Below are 24299 nucleotides of genomic sequence, written 5' to 3'. Positions count from 1 at the left end.
GAATTTGCCTCCACTATTCCCTCTGGCAGTGCATTCCAGATCCTAACCACTCGCTGTGTAAAAAAGTTTTTCCTCATGTCACCTTTGGTTCTTTTGCCAATCACCTTAAATCTATGTCCTCTGGTTCTTGACCCTTCCGCCAATGGGAACAGTTTCTCTATCTACTCTGTCTAGACCCTTCATGATTTTGAATACCTCTATCAAATCTCCTCGCAACCTTCTCTGTTCCAAGGAGAACAACCCCAGCTTCTCCAGTCTATCCAAATAACTAAAGTCCCTCATCCCTGGAATCATTCTAGTAAATATCTTCTGTCCATCATAATGAAAAAATATTGGCAAGTAAAATCAAGGAAAACCCTAAGATGTTTTATAAATACATTAAGAGCAAGAAGATAACTAAGGAAAGAGTAAGGCCTATTAGAGACCAAAAAGGTAACCTATTTGTGGAGGAGGAAGACGTTGATATAGTTCTTAATGAATACTTTGCGTCTGTCTTCACAAAAGAGAGGGACGGTGCAGACATTGTAGTTAAGGAGGATTGTGAAATATTGGGTAGGATAAACATAGTGAGAGAGGAAATATTAACGGGATTAGTATCTTTGAAAGTAGATAAATCACCAGGCCCGGATGAAATGTATCCCAGACTGTTAAAAGAAGCAAGGGAGGAAATCGCAGAGGCTCTGACCATCATTTTCCAATCCTTCCTGGATATAGGCGAGGTGCTGGAGGATTGGAGGACTGCTAACGTTGTACCGTTGTTTAAAAAGGGAGAGGGGGATTGACCGAGTAATTACAGGCCAGTCAGTCTAACCTCGATGGTGGGCAAATTATTGCGATCAATTCTGACAGGCAGGATAAATGGTCACTTAGAAAGGCTCGGATTAATCAAGCACAGTCAGCATGGATTTGTTAAGCGAAGGTCGTGTCTGACTAACTTGATTGAATTTTTTGAGCAGGTAACAAGGAGGGTCGATAAGGGTAGTGCGTTTGATGTAGTCTACATGGAATTTAGGAAGTCTTTTGACAAGGTCCCACATGGCAGACTGGTCAAAAAAGTACAAGCCCATGGGATCTAAGGGAAAGTGGCAAGTTGGATCTAAAATTGGCTCAGTGGCAGGAAGCAAAGGATAATGGTTGACGGGTGTTTGTGTGACCGGAAGGCTGTTTCCAGTGAGGTTCCGCAGGACTCAGTACTAGGTCCCTTGCTTTTTGTGGTATGTATTAATGATTTGGACCTAAATGTAGGCATGATTATGAAGTTTGCAGATAATACAAAAATTGGCTATATGGTTGATAGTGATGAGGAAAGCTGTAGACTGCAAGAAGATATCAATGGACTGGTCAGGTGGGCAGAAAAGTTGCAAACGGAATTCAATCTGGAGAAGTGCAAGGGCAATTAGGGATGGGCAATAAATGCTGGCCTCGCCAGCGACGCCCACATCCCATGAACGAATAAAAAAAAGTGTGAGATAACGCATTTGGGGAGGGCAAACAAGGCAAGGTAATACACAATAAATGGGAGGATACGGAGAGGTGTAGAGGAAGTGAGGGACATTGGACTGCATGTCCACAGATCCCTGAAGGTAGCAGGACAGGTAGATAAAGTGGTTAGGAAGGCATATGGAATACTTTCCTTTATTAGCCGAGGCATAGAATATAAGATCAGGGAGGTTATGCTAGAACTGTATAAAACACTAGTTAGGCCACAGCTCGAGTACTGCGTACAATTCTGGTCACTTCATAACAGGAAGGATGAAATTGCACTAGAGAGCGTACAGAGGAGATTTACGAGAATTTTGCCAGGACTGGAGAATTTTAGCTATGAGGAAAGATTGGATAGGCTGGGGTTGTTTTCTTTGGAACAGAGGAGGCCGAGGGGTGATTTAATTGAGGTGTACAAAATTATGAAGGGCCTAGATAGACTGGATAGGAAGGACCTATTTCCCTTAGCAGAGAGGTCAATAATCAGGAGGCATAGATTTAAAGTGATTGGTAGAAGGATTAGAGGGGAGATGAGGAAAAAAAATTTCACCAAACAGTGGTGGGAGTCTGGAACTCACTGTCTGAAAGAGTGGTAGAGGCATAAACCCTAATCACATTTAAGAAGCACTTGAAGTGCCATAGCCTACAAGGCTACGGACCAAGTGCTGGAAAGTGGGATAATGCTGGGTGGCTCATTTTTGGCCGGTGCGGACACGACAGGCCGAATGGCCTCCTTCTGTGCCGTAAATTTTCTATGATTCTTCTATGATTATATAATCACTGCTCCCATTTTTTCCAGACAGCAGATGCTGGTAATGGTTCTGATGTTGCCATTTACAGCTCCTCTAGACCCATCTTTTGTTTCTTTACTTGTCCCATTTCCATCCTCCTTGCCTTGCACCATCATCCCTTTTGTCATTTAATCACTCCTGCCCTCCATCCTATCAGAGACCTTCCCTTTTGTTCTTTCCTCTCCTTCCCTTCCTCCACCCCCCCCCCCCCACCCCCACCCACTTTTCCTGGCTCTGTACTTGCTTAAAAAACATTTAATCTTCAACTTCTTCCAGTTCTGATGAAGGGACGAATCAACCTGAAATGTTAACACTGTTTCCTTTTTCACAAATGCTACCTGACTTGCTGAGTATTTCCAGCATTTTCAGTTTTTATTTAAGATTTCATGGCATCTCTCCAAATTTGATCAAAGAGCTTTAGTTTACCTTTAAACATAAAAGCCAATTGTCGCGAGTTAGTGTTTTCCAATAACGGACTCTCCCATCAAGATGAAGGTGACAGTAAACTAGACCCCCCACCACCCCCCAACCAGCAGAAGAAGTCTTTTCACCATTACGAGCAAAACGCAGGAGAAACAGATTGGGAGAGGTTTTGGCACAGCAGGAAACCATGCAAAAAAGTCAAAACATTAATCATGGGGGGGTTTCAATTACCCAGACAACTGGAGTGGAAAAACTAAAGGGGGTGAATGCTTCTATGGTGGTGCAGGATTGCTTCCTTACTTAGTTTATCGAGAAGCTAACAAAGTCAGTGACTACTGTGGATTGGTAATTCAGAGGTTTATAAGGTGGACGTAGAGGAGCATCTAGAATTCATGAAATATAAAAATTTAAATTTTCAGCTCACTCAGTGGCTCAGTTGGTTAAGACAGAGTTGCTGAGGACATAATAGGAATGTTCCAGGTTCATTCTCTGCTCTATGGCATTTGTGCATTTTGGTGAATGGGGATAGTGGGTTCTTAAGCTTTTACTTGCTTTAACTTCATTAGCAAGGAATTAAGCAAAGTTTTGATTGTGAACTATGGAGCACTTTCTTGTTTCTTTGGCCTAATATTTGGTAAACTTGACTATTAAAAGTGTTGAGTATAGCAATGTTAATGGAAAGGCTTACTTGAGACATGTTACATTCTATTCCCAAGCCTACAAATGTTAAATATCAAAGATCACACTGCTTATAGAACAAATGCAAGTATTGTGCAAAAGTTAATGTCATAAATGTACTGTGTACTAAAGCAAATCATCAGGAGTGGACCAATCACAATATGTTTGTTTCTCATTGGCAAAATGCATGTTAAGAAAGCAAAAATATCTATAGCTCCTCTCTTGTTATTTCTAAAACTTCACTACCTAATCCCAACATTTTTGCAGAAAACTTTTGCTATATGCAGCGTGTTAAAACTGCCAAAATTACACATTTATATACTGAGCAGTTAACATTCACCCCAGAAATAAATTAATCATTTAGATTTGAATCTATTTCTCCCCCACTTTAAAATCTCTCCCCATACTATGCATCATTTTGCTACCATAGAGAACAGCCACGAAGAAAGTTTCCAGGATTTTATCAATGTTTGTCTAATCAGCGGCTTAACACTTTCTTTCTTAAAAACCCTGGGCACCAGCACACTCCAACTTCTAAAATTAAGAGCTACGCAACTAATCTTTCATATTGCACTCTACTTAAAGGGGGCAGTAACTAGAGATCTTACTGTAAGTGTCGCCATCTCCCCTAACAGCATCGTGCATACACAATCTTAAAACCCCTTTCTTCACTTTAACAGGGTGATACCAATAGCTTACTTATATTAGCAGTCTGATGCCAACTGGGTGACAACCCTCAGTTGTATCCTTCATTTAATTCACTCAACTCACTGCAGGACAAACTTGCACAAGAAGCAGGGCACCGAAGTGGGCATCTTCCCTACAAGGAACAGGGCATGGAGCTCATGGGGAGTCACTTTGCTCTTACTGTAGCTGACAGCATGGTCTGGACAATAATGCCAGTTTAGTGACTGCACATGTACAATGTCCCTGCGGTATTCCTGTGAAGCACCAAAGCCACAAGTTTTCATACTCTTTTTTTTGTCTCCTTATTCCCAATGCGTAAAGCTCAGCCACTCTTAGCTTTTACCCTCCTTTTCTGCAAATCCACCACAGAACGGGAGTGGGGGACAGACAATAAGGAATGAGAGAAGGAAGATGAATAGGAGGAGGAGGAGTAGAAGGAAGACGGAAGGAACAGAGCTTCTTCCTCATGGGTTACGAGGAAAACGAAGGCAATGAGGAGGATAATGAAAAGGGAGAGGAAGTCAAGGTGAAGCCCACCCATGAGTCCTTGGTCCTGGATTGTGCTCAATTTTCCTCTGTCACAACCTTCTTCATCTCACTCCTAGAATCACTTGCATTCTCAATCCCACGCACCAGCACAGAAACTTTCACTTGTGGGGAATCAGACAGTGTTAGTGAAGATGTGGCGCTGGATGGTTTACAGAGCACAAGGGAGTGGGACATAGATAAGGATATGCCACCTTCCCAGCTGGGGCTGAGGAGAAGACTGCTCATGATTTCCGAATTCTGGGACCCTGATCTCATGGGGACTCACCTGAATATGTGTATGCTCTGAGGTCAGACTCCAAGGATGTGCGACAACTAGCAGGTGTGATTATTGAGTCTACAGCCCTCATTTCCAGCAGGGACACTTTTTCTTTGGTACAGATATCTATAACTGAAGCACGTGGCAGCTTCATTGCAATCTGCAGCAATCCCCCACCCAAGAAGCGACCAGTCACAGTTGGTGCCTCCACCCTCACAGAAATGCAGACGACTGCCAGAGGGGCAGTTAGAGACAAAGTAGACAGTACCCTGTGCACCGGCTTCCAGAACCCGATGGCCAGGATGGAGGCTGCTGCCTCTCAGGGATTTTGAGATCCAATAGCTTCCATTACACTAGCCATCCCGCTGATGAATGAGGCCACAGATCGAGGGCCCAATGAAATGCCAACGGCTGGAGTTGACCTGCCTGAGGTTGCTGTCTCTCAGTGCAGCAGCACATACCAGGACTGCAGCCTCTCCATCAGAGCACCATGCCAGTGGTACATAGCAGGCGACACCAGGCTGCCATGAAAGGAGGGCTACCTCAGTCCCTCGACCTTTTTGTGGCAAAAGAGCAGCCAACGACCTTTTTGCGATACTAGCCTTCAGGTTACACCTAAGAGAAGTACAATAGGAGGAAGAAAGGCACATTTACCCACTTTGGAGTTTATTGTATTAAAATAGGACGTGCATTGATATTGGAGAGTGCCGTGGGGAGTGGGCGGGGGTTTAAACTAATTTGGCAGGGGGATGGGCACCAGGATGAAACATTAGAGAGGAGAAAAAAGGTACACAGAGGAATGGGAGGGACAAGTAGCACTAGAATAAAGAATAGTTCAGAAATAGGAGGGATCAGATGGGGAGAAATACAAGGCAGACTAAGATGAGATTGGAGTGCATGTGTGTAAATGCACGCAGTGCGGTAATTAAAGTTGGTGAGCTGCAGGCTCAAGTCACCACATGGGACTATGATATAGTGGCAATAACAGAGATCTGGCTCAAAGAAGGGAAGATTGGGTACTTAATATTCCTTACAAGGTATTCAGGAAAAATAGGGAAGGAAAGAAAGGAGCGGGGTGGCAGTATTGATCAAAGAAACTATTATAGCACTGGAAAGGGATGATGTAATTGAGAGGTCAAAGACAGAAGGGGCTAGAAATTGGGCCATGTAGCGCCCGTTGTTTCGGTACTACGCAGCCTCTCAAAGTGCCAAGATGGCGTCTTGGCTGTGCATGCACGTTTTTAGTGTGACGACGCTGGGCGCCATCTTGGTATAGGTATTAGCACATGTGCAGAGAGCGAATGCCGGCAGCATGTAAAGTAAGGAGAAAATGGATACAATCAGTGTGCAACGCTGATTAAAAGTAATAGACACCATTTTGGGAACGCTCCACTCAACGCACAGTCTTAACCGCAACCATCTGAACATGTCTTAAGAGCGCCTGGAGGACCCCCCACCAGCACTATTTAAAGGGACCATGCAGGATTTACAACTTAGTTGCTGGATGATTGCTTCTGGCTGCTGATGCAGTTGTAACTGTTTTTGGGGGTCTCCTAGACTTGAATACTAGGAAAAGGGGACATAGCCTAACATTTAGAGCCAGGACGTGCTGGAGTGAAGTTAGGAAACACTTCTACATGTAAAGGGTGGTAGAAGTTTGGAACGCTCTTCTGAAAACAGCAGTTGATGTTAGCTCAATTATGAATTTTAAATCTGAGATTGATAAATTTCTGTGAACCAAGGGTATTAAGGGATATGGGGCTAAGACAGATGGGTCACAGGTCAAGCATGATCTCATTGAATGGCGGAGCAGGCTCAAGGGGTTAAATGCCACTGCCACTTGCTGCATCCCGTTATGCGCCACCTTCGCCTGCAAGAAAGCAGGATGTGTGTCTGGGTGATGTTCCTGTCATGGTTGAATAGCTGCCAGTGTTTGTGGCCTGTGAGTTGTGGGAGGGCGGCTTGCAACAGTGGTAATGTGTGAGGGTGAGAGGAAGCATCTGATTGACAGAGTTGAGTACTGATGGAAAGAGTTTGTTGGTATGTGGGTGATGGGGGATGTAGTGCGTGAAGCAGTGGATGCGGCTAGTGGTGCAGTTGATAGAAGATGCCACTTTACAGTTGACCTCACTCACCTTGACCACTTGTGTCAAAGCATTGATCTTCTTCCTGCACTGAATCCATGTTCGTGGTGCTATGCGCCAGATACTGACTTCGGTTAGTCACGGATCGCACTACCCGCGCCTGATTATTGGCCTTGTCCAATTTAACCCCCAGTCTATTTGGTTAGAATTAAGGAACAATAGAGGAGCTATTACGGGTGCATACTATAAGCCACCAAATAGTGGGAAGGAGATAGAGGAGCAAATTTGCAGGCAAATTACAGAAAGATGCAAGAACTATAGAGTAGTGATAATGGGGAACTTCAATTATCCCAAAATAGACTGGGACAGTAACAGTGTAAAGGGCAAAGGGGGAGAGAAATTCCAGAAATGTGTACAAGAGAACTTTCTGGAACAGTGCGTTTCCAGCCCAATGAGGAAGGAAACAATAATGGATCTAGTTCTGGGGAATGAAGTGGGCCAGGTGGAGTATGTTTCAGTGGGGGAGCATTTGGGGAGCAGTGATCATAATGTCATTAGGTTTAGAATAGTTATGGAAAAGGAAAAGGAAAAGGAACAGGAACAATCAAATGTGAAAATATTTAACTGGAAGAGGGCTAATTTCAATGAGTTAAAAAGGGATCTTGCCCAGGTGGATTGAAATCAAAAATCAGTAGGCAAAACAGTAATTGAACAATGGGAGGCCTTCAAAGAGGAGTTGGTTCAGGTACAGAGTAGACACAGTCCTACGAGGGGGAAAGGAAGGGCATCCAAAGCTAGATCTCCCTGGATGACTAAAGCTGTAGAGATTAAAATGAAACAGAAAAATTAGGCTTATGATGAGTGTAAGGTTCATAATACAATAGAGAACCAGGCTGAAAGTGCAAAGGAGATCTAAAAAGGGGAATAAGAGGGGTAGAGAGTACGAGTATAGATTAGAGGCTAACATAAAAGGGAACCCAAAAGTCTTTTAGAAACATATAAATAGTAAAAAGATAGTCAAAGGAAGGGTGGAACCGATTAGGGAGAAAAAAGGAGGCAGAGGGCATGGCTGAGGTACTAAATGAATAATTTGCGTCAGTCTTCACTAGAGAAGAGGATACTGCCATTGTAGCAGTAAAGGAGGAGGTAGTAGCGATATTGGATAGGATAAAAATAGATAAAGTGGAGGTTCTTAAAAGATTGGCAGTACAAAGTAGAAAAGTCACCTGGTCCAGATGGGATGCATCCTAGGTTACTGAGGGAAATAAGGGTGGGAATTGCGGAGGCTCTGGCCACAATCTTCCAATCCTCCTTAGATATGGGGACGTGCCAGAGGACTGGAGGATTGAAAATGTTACACCCCTGTTCAAAATATGAGAGAGAGATAAACCCGGCAATTACAGGCCAGTCAACCTAACGTCGGTGGTGGAAAAACTTTTAGAGACAATAATCCGGGACAAAATTAATTGGCACTTAGAAAAGTATGAGCTAATAAATGAAAGACAGCACAGATTTGTTAAAGGAAAATTGTGTTTGACTAACTTGATTCAGTTCTTTGATGAAGTAATGGAGAGGGGTGATGAAGGTAGCGCGGTTGATGTTGTCCATGTATATTGACTTTCAAAAGGCACTTGATAAAGTGCCACATAATAGACTTGTTAGCAAAATTAAAGTCCATGGGATTAAAGAGGCAGTGGCAGCATGGATACAAAATTAGCTAAGGGATAGAAAGCAGAGACTAGTGATGAACAGTTGTTTTTCAGACTGGAGGGAAGTATAGTTTGGTGTTCCCCAGGGGTCGGTATGAGGACCACTGCTCTTTGTGATATATATTAATGACCTGGACTTGGGTATAAAGGGTGTAATTTCAAAGTTTGCAGATGACACGAAACTCGGAAATATAGTAAACAACGTAGAAGACTGTAACAGACTTCAGGAGGACATAGACAGACTGGTGAAATGGGCAGACACATGGCAGATGAAATTTAACACAGAGAAATATGAAGTTTTACATTTTGGTAAGAAGAATGAGGAGAGGCAATATAAACTAAATGGTACAATTTTAATGGAACAGAAAGATCTGGGGGTGCACATGTACAAATCTTTGAAGGTGGCAGAACACGTTGAGAAGGCTGTTTAAAAAGCATATGGGATCCTGGGCGTCATTAATTGAGGCATAGAGTACAAAAGCAAGCATGTTATGCTAAACCTTTATAAAACACTGGTTAGGCCACAGCTGGAGTCCTGTGTTCAATTCTGGGCTCCACACTTTAGGAAGGATGTCAAGGCCTTAGAGAGGGTGCAGGAGAGATTTACTAGAATGGTACAGGGATGAGTTATGTGGAGAGATTGGAGAAGCTGGGGTTGTTCTCCTTAGAATAGAGAAGGTTAAGGGAAGGTTTGATAGAGGTATTCAAAATCATGAATGGTTTTGACATAGTAAATAAGGAGAAACTCTTTCTAGTGGCAGAAGGGTTGGTAACCAGAGGACACAGATTTAAGGTGATCGGCAAAAGTGCCAGAGGTGACATGAGGAAACATTTTTTTAGGCAGTGAGTTGCAATGGTCTGGAATGCACTACCTGAAAGGGTGGTGGAAGCAGATTCAATAGTAAGTTTCAAAAGGGAAGTGGATAAATATTTGAAGGGAAAAAATTTACAGGGCTGTGGGGAAAGAACAAGGGAATGGGATTATTTGGATAGTTCTTTCAAAGAGTCGGCACAGGCATGATGGACCAAATGGCCTCCTGCTGTGCTATACCTACTATGATACTATGCTATCATATTCAGTTATTCATGGAGATTGGAGTCATACAGAAAAGGGTGTACATATTTCATCAGGTGATTACTCCTACATTTTGAAAAAAGCCTATCGCCAGGTATCCAAAGCGTCCGCCTGTTTCAGGCAATAGGCCCCTTTTAATGTGGAAATTGGGGTCCTATGTCATAAATTGGACCCCAATTGCGATTTTAGGTCAGAACTGGCCTAAGCGTGCATGCTCTGACCAGTTCCACGGGCGATGGAATGGAAGAGGTCTGCCAACGGTAAGTACGCTCACTGGGGTTGATTTTCACCAACCGGTGGAGCAGCTGGCTGGCTACCCATTACAGCAGTGAACAGGCTCCCACGGTTTTGAGGCCCCGGCTTCATTTAAATTTGGCAGGCGAGCTGTGGGATGCCAAACAGGCGTCCCGATGCAGCTTGCCGGATTGAAGCCTTAAGAACAGGCTGGGGCATCCACCAGCAAGGTAAGTCGATGGGGGAGGAGGTCACGATCATGGATGATGGAGGTCTCGGGGCGGTAGTGGCCCAGATTATTTTTGTGGGCCCCGGAGGAGCACTCATGCTCCACCGGGACCCACAAAAATAATTCGATACTTACCTTTGGCGGATCTTTTCGGTTCCATCGCCCTGCAAAGCTCTGGCCAGTTCCGACCTAAAGTTTTGGGGCAAATATATTTAGCTTATCTCAGACTTCAAATATTCTGAATATAACTGAACATAATATACCGCAGACCCAAGAAGGTGAAAAACTAGAAAGGTTATTGCAAAATCTTCCTCCCTCTGTGCAGTTTCAAACAGAAGTGCATTAAAAATACATTTCCCAGTATACTTTGTAAACATGCAAAATATGATTTTTATTTTAAACAAAAAAGTGACCTTTTCTTTATGCCATTAGTTTATTATTTTTTCCTGGGGTCTTCCTGCTCTGCAGCATCGGCAACCTGCAGCCAAGCCATCTATCAATACTTCTCTAAAACTAGTCACTAGGAAATACACAGCAACAGCCCACGGCTACTTTGCTTCCAAATCTACCTTTCACCCCTTTGCCTCTGCTCTGAACTTCCCTGCAGCTCCACAGGAGTTCAGCATGTTGGGGGGGTGGGTCAATACTCAATAATATGTTTGGGGGGTGGGTCAATACTCAGCAGCATGTTGGGGGGGTGGGTCAATACTCAATAAAATGTTGGGGGGGGGGTCAATACTCAGCAGCATGTTGGGGGGGGGGAGTCAATACTCAGCAGCATGTTGGGGGGGGGGGGGGGGGGAGTCAATACTCAGCAGCATGTTGGGGGGGGGGGTCAATACTCAGTAGCAGGTTGGGGGGTGGGTCAATACTCAGCAATCTGTAGCATAACACACGGGTGATCTCGTGCTTTGTGCCATCACTCCAGCCAAGGAAAAATAATGATTTCCTATAAAAGTTTTAGATAAATATAACTCACAAACAATTAAATTCACAGTTCATAGATGTATGAATTTTCCCAGTCAGAAACATGATAAAACCACAAAATATTCCTACAAGCAAACTGTGTTGGTTGGAAAACAGTGAGCATTGATTTTTCTACAGCAAGATTCCACAAGTATATAAAGAGAAGCAAAATATTAACAGTCCAACATTCTACATTGTTAATAATGTGGAATTTTGTTGCAAATTATACAAAACACTTTATCGGTTTTACTAATTAAATGTAAGTTTACTAATTAATGTAACAAAAAAAAGACATCCAGAATTATTTTGATATTGTTACAGTCCACTTCTAAAATATTGATGTCTATTGGTATTTACCTCCCAGTTTTCAAATCTCAAAATTGATTACCTCCAGCAGAACATCTGCGTGCTATCTCCCAATATACCAGACCCAAGGCGTATATGTCTACACGTTTGAACGAGTCAAAATGCCTCATATTGATAGTATCAAGAATTTCTGGTGCCATGTACCTGAAATTCAATAATATATGAACTAACATCATGAACTTCAATTAAGCATAACAATGAACGTAATCAATCTCTGATCATTTAAATGTTGAAATATACTGAAATCCTTTCCATTTAAATTAATCCATTTCAAAGAGAATAGCCATAAAACTGAAAATGTTAAATTAGGAGGGAGATCATTAGGCACGTTATGTATCATTTCCTGAACACCCTTTCTGCAAATCTTCTGATAAATGTGAGTTTATACAATGGGACAAGATTTCTTCTGTTCAGCATTTGCAGCAAAATTGTAAATGCTCTTATAATTTCACTACAAATTTTGAACGGACGATTAGAATGGTCTATCATGGAGGCCCAGTAGACATCATCTACTTGAATTTCCAAAAAGTTTTTAATAAAGTAGGGATTTAATAAAAGGATTGTGCAAGGAAATTAGGCCTTATAGTTTGGGGAATGAAATGAGAATTTGGATTAAAAAAATTAACTAGGAGACAGTGTACAACTGTGTTTTATATAAGGAAGATTCCCAATGGTAGCCAATCATAAGTGCAGTGCCCCAGGATTCAGTGCTGGGTCCCCTTCTGTTCATTACATTCATTAATGATCTGGAAGAGGGCATAGTAGTTACATTTGTAGAGAACACCAAATTGTACTCAGATGGATATAGGTTGCAGCTAGATTTGAATAGATTGGGGAAGTGACCCCAACACTGGGAAAAAAAATCCTTCAATGTAGGCAAGTGTGTGATTATGTATATAAATACACATAATAAGTAGGTGTCAGTTAAAAGTAACTGAGAGGGAGAACGATTTTGGGAGTGATCATTGGCCAATCCCTCAAAGTTCATATTTAGTTTCCCTAAGCACGACCAAAGCAATATGGCCATGTGCCGCATTGCCTAGGCTAGTCACTACAATAATAGGGTTATATAATGCTCTAGTATCTCATCATTTGTGCGGTTTTGGTCCCCCAACCTCAGGAAGGACATTGGAAAAGAAATTGGTCCCCTGTTTTTTGGGTGCAAAATGCACATCGGAGGGACCAATTTCCAGGTGCGATCTCTGAGTTAGCAGCCAGCAACTTCCAAATGCCTAAGACACCTGCCTAAAAAAGGTGTTAAGTCCTTGAATATGCTAATCGGGGGCTTAATGCCTATTTCAGGATCCTGATGCCATATTCGGCATAAGCTGAAAGGAGCATGTGCCGTGCATGCTCCACTCAATTTTTCCAGGTCTACAGCAACCTAACCAACAGTCCTTAAAGGGACCACTGGAGACTGCCAAATCTACAGCAATACTGTGGGACACTGCCGGCCTATGGTCGCACTCCTCCCTCCCCATGCTTACCTGCAGGCTGGTTTGGTTGCTAAGCTGGCCAATTTTGGGAAGGCCCTGACCGGCAAGCTGCATCAGGTGCCCAATTGGTGTCTACAGCTAGCTGGTATGATAGAGATGAGGCCCGAGGCCCAATTTGCAGTGAGCTTGGGGCCTCCGTCTTCGGCAGCACGTTCTAAACAAGTCACCAATTTTGCACCGGTTCCCGGTGATAACCAAATTACTTGGTTATTGGGTCCTGGATTTTTCTCTGCTATATGTTAAAGGACCCATGTAAATGGAAGTTGTGATATTGATGATGATGGGGTCATGTAGAAATAACTACTGGCCACCCAAACAAATTGAGGAAGCAGGTATTGAGGTTGCATGTCCGGAAGTCTTACTTTTCCCAGAAAGTAATGACGTGTGGAACATGATTCTGGAGGAGGCAATAAAGTCTGAGCCAATACAACCTTTCAAAAAGATGTTAAATGGTGTCAAGTTTCAGGATTTTTGACCATTTTTCCACAGGAAGGATTTGAAAAAAAAAACGTTTAATGTTGGGTCTTTATAAACTATAAACTATAAACTATACTTTTTAAAAGAAAGGCTGAGATGATAAGTAGTTATGATGCTGATGAGCTAGCGGTAATATTGTTTCCTCAGAGTATAAATAAATAACCCATTTGTTAGCTTGTCTCGACAATTGGAAAACACCTCAGACCCGTTGTATTGCAAAGTGCTTTATTCTCCTTTTTTGGCTATCTATAAAGCGATGCAGGCAAGAGGCTGGAAGAAAGGCCCTTTTGAAGTAGTATGACTGAATGGGCAATCAGGAATGTTAAAGGGAAAGCTGTGAGGGCCTTTGCTGAGGTGAAGAGGTTAGAGATGCTGGAGGATAGTTAGGAGACCCTTGATTCAGTCAAGTAAGCTGACCCGCTGATGTGAAGCATGGCGTGACCTTTATTTTGTATCATTACATTAAGATAAGTTGTACCAATTATTATCGAGCCTCACCTCACCTACAGGTTCACCTTTGAACAGATTTAAGAAATACATGTGCAAAAGACACAAAAATCTTCTCCAGATCACAAGAGGATGCATGTACATTTTAAAAACAAATTATCCACATACCGGATGCATAAAGAAAATAAACAATGGGGAACGTTATCAGAATGTTATAGGACAGAAGGAAGCCATTTAGCCCATTGTGCCTATGCCGGCTCTTTGAAAGAGCTAACCAATTAGTCCCACTCCCCCGCTCTTTCCCCATAGCCCTGTAATTTTTTTCCCTTCAAGTATTTTCCAATTCCCTTTTGAAAGTTACTATTGAATCTGGTTCCATCACCCTTTCAGGCAGTGCATTCCAGATCATAACAACTCTCTGTGTAAAAAAATGTTTCCTCATGACACCTCTGGTTCTTTTGCCAATCACCTTAAATTTGTGTCCTTTGCCACTGGAAACAGTTTTTCCTTATTTACTCTATCAAAACCGTTCATGATTTTGAACACCTCTATCAAATCTTCTCTTAACCTTCTCTGTTCTAAGGAGAACAACCCAGCTTCTCCAGTCTCTCCACATAACTGAAGTCCTTCATCCCTGGTACCATTCTAGTTAATCTCTTCTGCACCCACTCTAATGCCTTAACATCCTTCCTAAAGTGTGGTGCTCAGAAATGAACACAATACTCCAGCTGAGGCCAAACCAGTGTTTTATAAAGGTTTAGCATAACATCCTTGTTTTTGTACTCTATGCCTCTATTAATAAAGCCCAGGATCCCATATGCTTTTTTAACAGCCTTCTCAACTTGTCCTGCCACCTTCAAAGATTTGTGTACACACACCCCCAGGTCTCACTGTTCCTGCACCCCCTTTAAAATTGTACCATTTGGTTTATTTTGCCTCTCCTCATTCTTCCTACCAAAATGTATCACTTCACACTTCTCTGCGTTAAACTTCATCTGCCATAGTATTTTCCCATTTCACTAGTCCATGTCCACCTGAAGTCTGTTACTATCCTCCACATTGTTTACTACATTTCCGAGTTTTGTGTCATCTGCAAACTTTGAAATTATACCCTCTATACCCAAGACCAGGTAATTAATACATATCAAAAAGAGCAGTGGTCCTAATACTGATCCCTGGGGAACACCACTATATACTTCCCTCCAGTCTGATAAACAACCGTTCAACACTACACTCTGCTTTCTGTCCCTTAGCCAATATTGTATCCACGCTGCCACTGTCCCTTTAATCCCATGGACTTTAATTTTGCTAACAAGTCTATTATGTACTTTATCGATGTCCACATACTCAATATCAACCGCACTACCCTCATCAACTATCGTTATCAACTGTTGTTTCATCAAAGTTAGTCAAACATGATTTTCCTTTAACAAATCTGTGCTGACTTTCATTTATTAGCCCATACTTTTCCAAGTGCCAATTAATTTTGTCCTGGATTATTGTCTCTAGAAGTTTCCCCACCACCGACGTTAGGTTGACTGGCCTGTAATTGCTGGGTTTATCCCTCTCTCCTTTTTTGAACAGGGTTGTAACATTTGCGCTTCTCCAGTCCTCTTGTACCACCCCCCGTATCTAAGGAGGATTGGAAGATTGTGGCCAGACCCTCCGCAATTTCTACCCTTACTTCCCTCAGTAACCTAGGATGCATCCCATCTGGACTGGGTGACCTTTCTAATTTGAGTATTGCCAATCTTTTTCTATTTTTATCCTATCCAATATCGCTACTACCTCCTCCTTTACTGCTACATTGGCAGCATCGTCTTGTCTCGTGAAGACCGATGCGAAGTATTCATTTATTACCTCAGCCATACCCTCCTCCTCCACAAGATGATCTCCTTTTTTGTCCCTAATCAGCCTCACCCTTCCTTTGGCTACTTTATTACTATTTGTATGTTTATAAAAGACTTTTGGGTTCCCTTTTATGTAGCCTCTAATCTATTCTCATACTCTCTCTGTGCCCCTCTTATTCCCTTTTTTAGATCTCCTCTGTACTTTCTGTATTTACCTTGATTTCCTACTGTATTAGGAACCTTACATTCATCATAAGCCTCCTTTTACTGTTTCATTTTAATCTCTGTATCATTAGTCATCCAGGGAGCTCTAGTTTTGTATGTCCTTCCTTTGCCCCTCGTGGGAATGTGTCTACTCTGTACCTGAACTATCTCCTCCTTGAAGCTCTCCCATTGTTCAATTACTGTTTTGCCTACCATAGTACAATATTGAGTTTATTTTTCCTGTGAGGAAAGCTTCATGACTTATCTGGCTTTTTCACTTGGGATTAATTCTTCATGCATAGAAGAATGGTTATTACGGAGCACCTTCTATGAATTTAAATAGTGGAAAATATCCAATCTAAAGATTTACAATAGCTAAGTAAAAGTACATACGCAAAAAAAAATTGAAGATTATATAGAATGATTTTAAGCAATACCTCTTGGTTCCCACTCTGTGATTATGTGCGATATCAATGGTATCTGTCGCTGAATCATGCCGTACTGCCAAACCCAAATCAGCAATGGCACATGTTCCGTTCTTTTTCACAAGAATATTTTTTGATTTGAGGTCACGGTGTGCAATAGCAGGTTTACCTGTACATAAATCATGATTCATTTAAAGTTGTTATCCTGTCACTGGTGCTTACATTGTCAGTAATTTTCACATAACGGGTCATTTTACAAGTCCATGCTGTGAGCAGGAAGCCTCACCCATCAGCAGCATATGTTGGAAATTTGGAACCCACCTGTTTTGGAAAACTGTGGGCAGTACACGCCTAAATTTACAATATGCGATAATGGCGGGCAAGACTCTTTGCCTACAGCACGGATTTGTAACATTAACCTAAAATGTTTGAAAAATGAATAATGCTGTAGCAGCATTAAATTTATATTTCTTGATGATCTTTTGTGTTTATTAAAGTGAGGCGTTGTCACTGCAGAGGAATGGAATATTTTTCCATTTTTACTACCCGGTGCCAATATCGGGTGCTCCCAACTTCCTTAGAATAGCCCCAAATATAAAGTGTGAAATTTTCTATTTCTCCCATCAGCCATCTATTTGCCTTCGTTGAAGGAAACTGCCAATTTAGTGCTGTTAAAAGCATTTTTTGCTGTGAACCCACAGCCATTAAGAACTCTATTGAATAGACTACCTAAAGTAAATTTTCCATTGAATCCTTCTAACCAGAAGAGAGAAGTGACTTTCATCCCATCAGCCTGGGCTGGATTCAGAACAAGTCCTAAAGATGAAGGACAATGTGCTAACTAACCATCTCACTAAGTCTTCCATATTATATCAGTATGATGACTGACTAACCACTTCCCAGTACCAATCCTTCCATTCCTTCAGACTTACAATTGGATGAAAAATACAGCCTTTGGAGCTAATTTTTAGTCGAAGGAAGCCCACTGTGTTTTTGGAAAATGTTATCAGCTCCAAAGAGACAGTTGAATTCAGGAGGGAAAAAGGAAAAGGGAAGTAAAATGTTTTATCATTTTTTTTCTTTTTTTTAAAAAAAGAAAAAAGTTAAAATAGATGGATTAGGTTTAAAAAATTAAAATATAATAAAAATGTCAGAATGGAAGGAAGTACTTAAAGTCTTTATTCAAAGTTATATTTAACTATATATTTTAGTTGTCTAGGGTTAATATTACAGCATTGCAGTGTTCTAGTAGTCTTTTAAACCAATATTAGTGTTTAGTTCACTATCACAGTATGTAAGATGAAAACTTAGATGATGATTCAAGGGGAACTGAGCTGTGGAAAGGTGGAGTTGTGGCTCTCTCATCCCTGGGGAAGGGGAGGAGGAAGTTGAGTTAAGGAAAACCTAGAAGGTTCTGTAGAGTGAGGGGAAGAGAGTGTATGAGACAGAGAGAGACAGAGGCCCCGATATTTACAGTGAGGCATGGAGGGTGCGGGGGAGGCCAAAAAACGGCCAAAGAACCTGGCAAGGCCGGGGGCGAGGAGATCTTGCCGAATTTAATGGCAGCATCTTATTATAATTTTTTGGATCTGTTTCCCGCCCGATAAGGTCAAATTGACAGCCTGGCTGGTGGCCAGGAGGGAAAACCAACAGCAGGTGGCCGTAGCCAGGGTCTCTTTGGGGATGTGCCCGGCAATCGGGAGGGGGGATGGTCGGCCATCGCGGCAGAGGAAGGGAAGAGATCGAACACAGGCCTGCAAGGAGGAGGGAGGTGGAGAGAGGGGATGGCGGTGATCGGGAGGGGAGAGAGAGGCCGCGATTGGCAGAGGGGGGGGCAGATGCATTCCTGCTCCTCCTGGCCCACAGGGAGTGTGTGAGTGCGTGAATGAGTGAACGAGTGAGTGAGCGAGTGTGCGAACGAATGAACGAATGAATGACTTGCATTTATATAGCGCTTTTCATGATCCCAGGATGTCCCAAAATGCATTACAGCCAATGAAGATTTTTTGTCAAGTGTGGTCACTGTTGTCATGTAGCAAATGCAGCGGCTAACTTGCGCATAGCAAGCCCCCACAAACAGCAATTTGATAATGACCAGATAATCTGTTTTTTAGTGATATTAGTTGACAGATAAATATTGGCCAGGACAAGACATTGCTGGACAAGGTACTTACCTTGTGGAGCCTGCAGCTCCTGCCAACCTTTCGCTGCCATTTTAAAAAATTTGTTCATGGGATGTGGGCGTCGCTGGCAAGGCCGGCATTTATTGCCCATCCCTAATTGCCCTTGAGAAGGTGGTGGTGAGCTGCCTACTTGAACCGCTGCAGTCAGCTTGGTGAAGGTTCTCCCACAGTGCTGTTAGGTAGGGAGTTCCAGGATTTTGACCCAGCGACGATGAAGGAATGGTGATATATTTCCAAGTCCCGCCCCCTGGGAAACCCACGCAGCAGCAGTGAATTTTAAATTGGGCTCCCAATTGCACTGTGAGAGCCCAATTTGAACATGTTAACAAAGTGCTTGCCTCTCCACAGCGGGACACTGACGCCACGAAACACACCGCCTTAAAAATGGCATCGGGTGTGTGCACGGCGGTATAGGATCGTGTTTCGCGCATTTCACGGATTAACCCCTGACCCTCTCTCACCCGTCATGAAGGGGTTAATATCGAGGCCAGAGAAGGAACGAAGGAAGTGGCAAGCTACTTTTATTCGTGCTGACTGGTATCATCGTTACTAGTTATTGTTAAATACTGTGTGATATATATACATATGTAAAACAACCGTGTTTGGAAGAAGTTCATGGCTCTATCTTGCAGTGCTTACTTGGGTGATCACACTTAAAAAACTAGCTGACTTAGGGAGCTATTATTTCTGTGGACCTGCCAGCAGTCCATCAAAGCTGTGTGTTATTTTATCAGTCATCAGGAGGGTTAATTTAAACTTTGTACACATCCCTGCCAGGTTTAATGTCAAGCATACTATTACAAAAAATAAGCACAAAGCCTTTTCTTCATTCTGAGCAATAATTGGCATTTCACAGTGTATTTAACAGTTTCAGAAAAAAATTAAGTATTATTATGCCTATTCAGATTTTGGACACATCCTAACTGAATTAAATTAAATCAAACCTGGTTGGTTTTATAAAAAATAGCTACCTAGTAAAATTCTGTAAAGCTACTGAAATAGGATGAACAATAACCCTCATTTCAACCATTTACATAACTTGGAAACTAAAATATTTTACCTTGTGTGCCAATTATTTCCATATGGAGATGTGCTAGTCCACTTACTATGGAAAAGGCAAGTTGCATCATACCATCTACAGTCACAGTGTATCTGTTTAAGTAGTCAAACAGTGAACCATGCTCATGGTAATCTGACACAAGCCAAAGCTGAGTCCATGTGCCATTATCTGACAGAAAAGAAAAATGTAAACAATATTTATCATTGTTAACTAATAAGAACACTTTCTTTTTAAAATCTATTAAGAATATATATTGTTTTCTAAATGGTCATTTCAGTTAGGTTTGTGACTATTCAATATTTAGTCACATACGGAAGTGTGACTTTAAACAATTCCACTCAGAAGGCCATTATTTGACTATAATACCATCACTTTTAGGGCAATCAAAGCTCAAAACTATAATTAAGTAGAATAATCTGTAACTGAAGAGAATAACCCTTACTCCAAAAGTGGTAAATAATACTTTGTAACAAAGTTTGTTACAAAACCTTATACTTTTTTTGAAGATTGTAAACAATTTTACAACACCAACAATTAGTCCAACAATTTTATTTGAAATTCACAATTTTTCGGAGGCTTCCTCCTTCCTCAGGTGAATGTTGTGGAAATGAAATCCTCGAACCCTTCGCATTTATAAATCACAGAACAATACCTGGTGATTACAGATAGTCTTTCCAACTGCCCGTTGCCAAGGAAATCACAGTGTGCAGACAGAGAGGTGTTACCTACAGGGCCACCGAATATACAAACAACCAAAAAAAAAGAGAGAGAGGCAGAAACATAGACGCATCCAGAAGGAACAGAAAGACAGCAAATGACTCGTTATATTAAAAACAGATAACATTTGTTCGCTGGTGGGGTTACGTGTAGCGTGACATGAACCCAAGATCCCGGCTGAGGCCGTCCTCATGGGTGCGGAACTTGGCTATCAATTTCTGCTCGACGATTTTGCATTGTTGTGTGTCTCGAAGGCCGCCTTGGAGTACGCTTACCCGAAGGTCGATGGCTGAATGTCCTTGACTGCTGAAGTGTTCCCCGACTGGGAGGGAACCCTCCTGTCTGGCGATTGTTGCGCGGTGTACGTTCATCCGTTGTCGCAGCGTCTGCATGGTCTCGCCAATGTACCATGCTCTGGGGCATCCTTTCCTGCAACATATGAGGTAGACAACGTTGGCCGAGTCACAGGAGTATGAACCATGCACCTGGTGGGTGGTGTCCTCTCGTGTGATGGTGGTATCTGTGTCGATGATCTGGCATGTCTTGCAGAGGTTACCGTGGCAGGGTTGTGTGGTGTCGTGGACGCTGTTCTCCTGAAAGCTGGGTAATTTGCTGCGAACGATGGTCTGTTTGAGGTTGGGTGGCTGTTTAAAGGCGAGTAGTGGAGGTGTGGGGATGGCCATAGTGAGGTGTTCGTCGTCATTGATGACATGTTGAAGGCTGCGGAGAACATGGCGTAGTTTCTCCGCTCCGGGGAAGTACTGGATGACGAAGGGTACTCTGTTGGTTGCGACCCGTGTTAGTCTTCTGAGGAGGTCTATGCGATTTTTCGCTGTGGCCCGTCGGAACTGTCGATCGATGAGTCGAGCATCATATCCCGTTCTTACTAGGGCGTCTTTCAGCGTCTGTAGGTGTCCATCGCGTTCCTCCTCGTCTGAGCAGACCCTGTGTATTCGCAGGGCCTGTCCATAGGGGATGGCCTCTTTGATGTGGTTAGGGTGGAAGCTGGAAAAGTGGAGCATCGTGAGGTTGTCCGTGGGCTTGCGGTAGAGTGAGGTGCTGGAGGTGCCCGTCTTTGATGGAGATTCGTGTGTCCAAGAAAGAAACTGATTCTGAGGAGTAGTCCATGGTGAGCTTGATGGTGGGATGGAACTTGTTGATGTTATCGTGTAGTCTCTTTAGTGATTCTTCGCCGTGGGTCCATAGAAAGAAAATGTCGTCGATGTATCTGGTGTATAGTGTTGGTTGGAGGTCCTGTGCAGTGAAGAAGTCCTGCTCGAACTTGTGCATGAAAATGTTGGCATATTGGGGTGCGAACTTGGTCCCCATAGCTGTTCTGTGTGTTTGGGTAAAGAACTGGTTATCGAAGGTGAAGACATTGTGATCCAGGATGAAGCGGATGAGTTGTAGGATGGTGTCTGGAGATTGGCTGTTGTTGGTGTTGAGTATTGACGCTGTCGCAGCGATGCCGTCATCGTGGGGGATACTGGTGTAGAGTGCCGAGACGTCCATCGTGGTGAGAAGTGTTCCTGGTTCAACTGGTCCGTGGGTACTGAGTTTTTGTAGGAAGTCTGTAGTGTCGCGACAGAAGCTGGGGATTCCCTGTACGATGGGTTTCAGGATGCCCTCGACGTATCCAGAGAGGTTCTCACACAGGGTTCTGTTGCCTGATACGATAGGACGTCCGGGTGTGTTGGCTTTGTGTATCTTTGGGAAGCAGTAGAAGTCTCCCACGCGGGGAGTACGTGGGATGAGAGCGCGTAGGATGCTTTGAAGGTCTGGATCGAAGGTCTTGATCAGTTTGTTGAGCTGGTGGGTGTGTTCTTTGGTCGGATCTGCGGGTAACCGTCTGTAGTGTTCCTGGTTGTCCAGTTGTCAGTATGCTTCTTTGCAATAGTCCGTTCTGTTCTGTATGACGATGGCTCCTCCTTTGTCCGCTGGTTTGATGACGATGTTGCGGTTGGTCTTGAGAGCGTTGATGGCGTTGCGTTGTGCTCGGGTGACATTCTGGACTGTCTTGTGAGTGCGGCTGATGAATCTGGCATTGACGCATTTCCTGACAGCTTGAGCATACATGTCAAGCTGAGGGCAGCGACCCTCCGGAGGAGTCCAGTTTGACTCTTTCCTTTGATGAAAATACCTTGTGGAAAATAACTGAACTCCATTCCCTTAAGTCACAATAGTAGCCAACAGCTCAACTCACACACAACATCCTAGATTTTGCAATTGGAATTATTTTAACACCAAGGTTAACCCATTTATTTATTTGGTTTAATGCCAGCGTTAAAATAATATGGATTGTCAGGCTAGTACGTCTGAAGTGTGTCGTCAGTTCTCACCTTACTTGTAACATAACGACATCTCACCTGTAAATGAGTGTCTCCTGAAACAGCATAGTTACCACAGGCCATGGGAAGTCTGTAAATTGTTCTCCAAGCTAACAATCACAGTTGGGTGCAAGCACCAAGTAGTGATGTGTGGTCAAAGAAGGAAAATAATGGAGAATAATAAAAGAAAACAAAAATGAAGAAGAGATCAATTGTTTCTAGTCTCTAAAATTGAAATCAAATTCTGATGGACATACAAATTTGGCTATAATGTTTAGATCATCTGTAGTTACTCTAGCCTATGCACACAGTTTTCCACTATTCTATATTTAGAATCATCACGACAACAAACTGATGAACAATTGCTACTTGTTTGACCCAGGGAAACGGGCAGTTACTTGGAGAGTGAATTTGATTTCCCTCAGCTTTCAGGTTACCTTTCAACTCTGAAGGTCCAAAATTTGACAGTTATGCAGCTGAAGGATCATACAGATGAGCCACTCCCCAAGGATCGTACAGGTGAGCCACTCCCCAAGGATCGTACAGGTGAGCCACTCCCCAAGGATCGTACAGGTGAGCCACTCCCCAAGGATCGTACAGGTGAGCCACTCCCCAAGGATCGTACAGGTGAGCCACTCCCCAAGGATCGTACAGATGAGCCACTCCCCAAGGATCGTACAGATGAGCCACTCCCCAAGGATCGTACAGATGAACCACCCCCCCAAGGATCATACAGATGAGTCATTCCCAACAAGACCACCTACCAACTTCCCCAAAGACTACTGGACAGACAAGTATCTGTTACAAGATAAAAAATCTTCGCCCACTAGACTATCAAAGATCAGGTGCAGATTCCAACAAGAGTCATATGCCCCACGACACCAGTGTTCCTTTGTTTTTGTGACTCTGGCTGCAGCATTACAACTCACTACTAGAGCATGAAAATTTATAGTACAATAGGCAAAATAACAGTGTACACGCTCAGAGAAACATCTTTTGTAAAATGATAGGACACCCTGAACCCTTGACGAAATGTAAGTAATCACAAAGGATCTGACTTGCTAGTTGGTCCTCTTTTGTACCTCTAGGGGCCACCAAGGTCAGTTTAAGTTGCCTCCCTTGTTAGGGCTCTCTCCAGTTCACCCAGTTGTAATGATACTAAACAATAAACAAAAAGGAGAAATCTGGTGCAATTCAGATTTTCAGTTCAGTTCAGGTCTCACTCCTATTAATTACTCTACCATTTTCATAATATCTGTTTTTGAACTTTGATATGCATGAGGAAGACATCTGAACACCATCAGGTATGTTCTGTTTTTTGCAATCAGCATATCAAATTACATAATGCCTGGGGGCTTTTTGTTTCCATTTAATACTTTGTAATTTAAACAGAATCCAAAGTTCCTTTAAAAACCTAACACACATTGATTCAGAAGTAATTAATTATTGATCTACGAGCACTCTTCTGGAATCTTATATAAGAAATCTGAAGACTTGTTTGATAACATCATAGACACGATGAATTACTCATGGTAAAATAGCAGCTTCTAGAGGGAATATCACTGCTGGCAGTTGTCAGAGCTG

The 24299-nt window shown here is 42.7% G+C and overlaps 1 protein-coding gene across 1 annotated transcript in view; it reads right to left on the bottom strand.

Annotated features, from left to right (window-relative positions):
* LOC137323423 (activin receptor type-1B) overlaps nt 1-24299 on the bottom strand; it is a 52471-nt gene that overhangs the window by 9560 nt on the left and 18612 nt on the right. Inside the window, exons 5-7 of the mRNA XM_067986897.1 lie at nt 19672-19839; nt 16441-16597; nt 11552-11673 (exon numbers count right to left, since the gene is read on the bottom strand). Coding sequence (XP_067842998.1) covers nt 11552-11673; nt 16441-16597; nt 19672-19839 — 447 coding nt within the window. The remainder of the gene's footprint in view (nt 1-11551; nt 11674-16440; nt 16598-19671; nt 19840-24299) is intronic.

The sequence above is a fragment of the Heptranchias perlo genome, chromosome 7, assembly GCF_035084215.1.
Source record: "Heptranchias perlo isolate sHepPer1 chromosome 7, sHepPer1.hap1, whole genome shotgun sequence".
NCBI classification, from domain to species: Eukaryota; Metazoa; Chordata; class Chondrichthyes; order Hexanchiformes; family Hexanchidae; genus Heptranchias; species Heptranchias perlo.
This window is presented reverse-complemented; position numbering and strand designations above follow the sequence as displayed.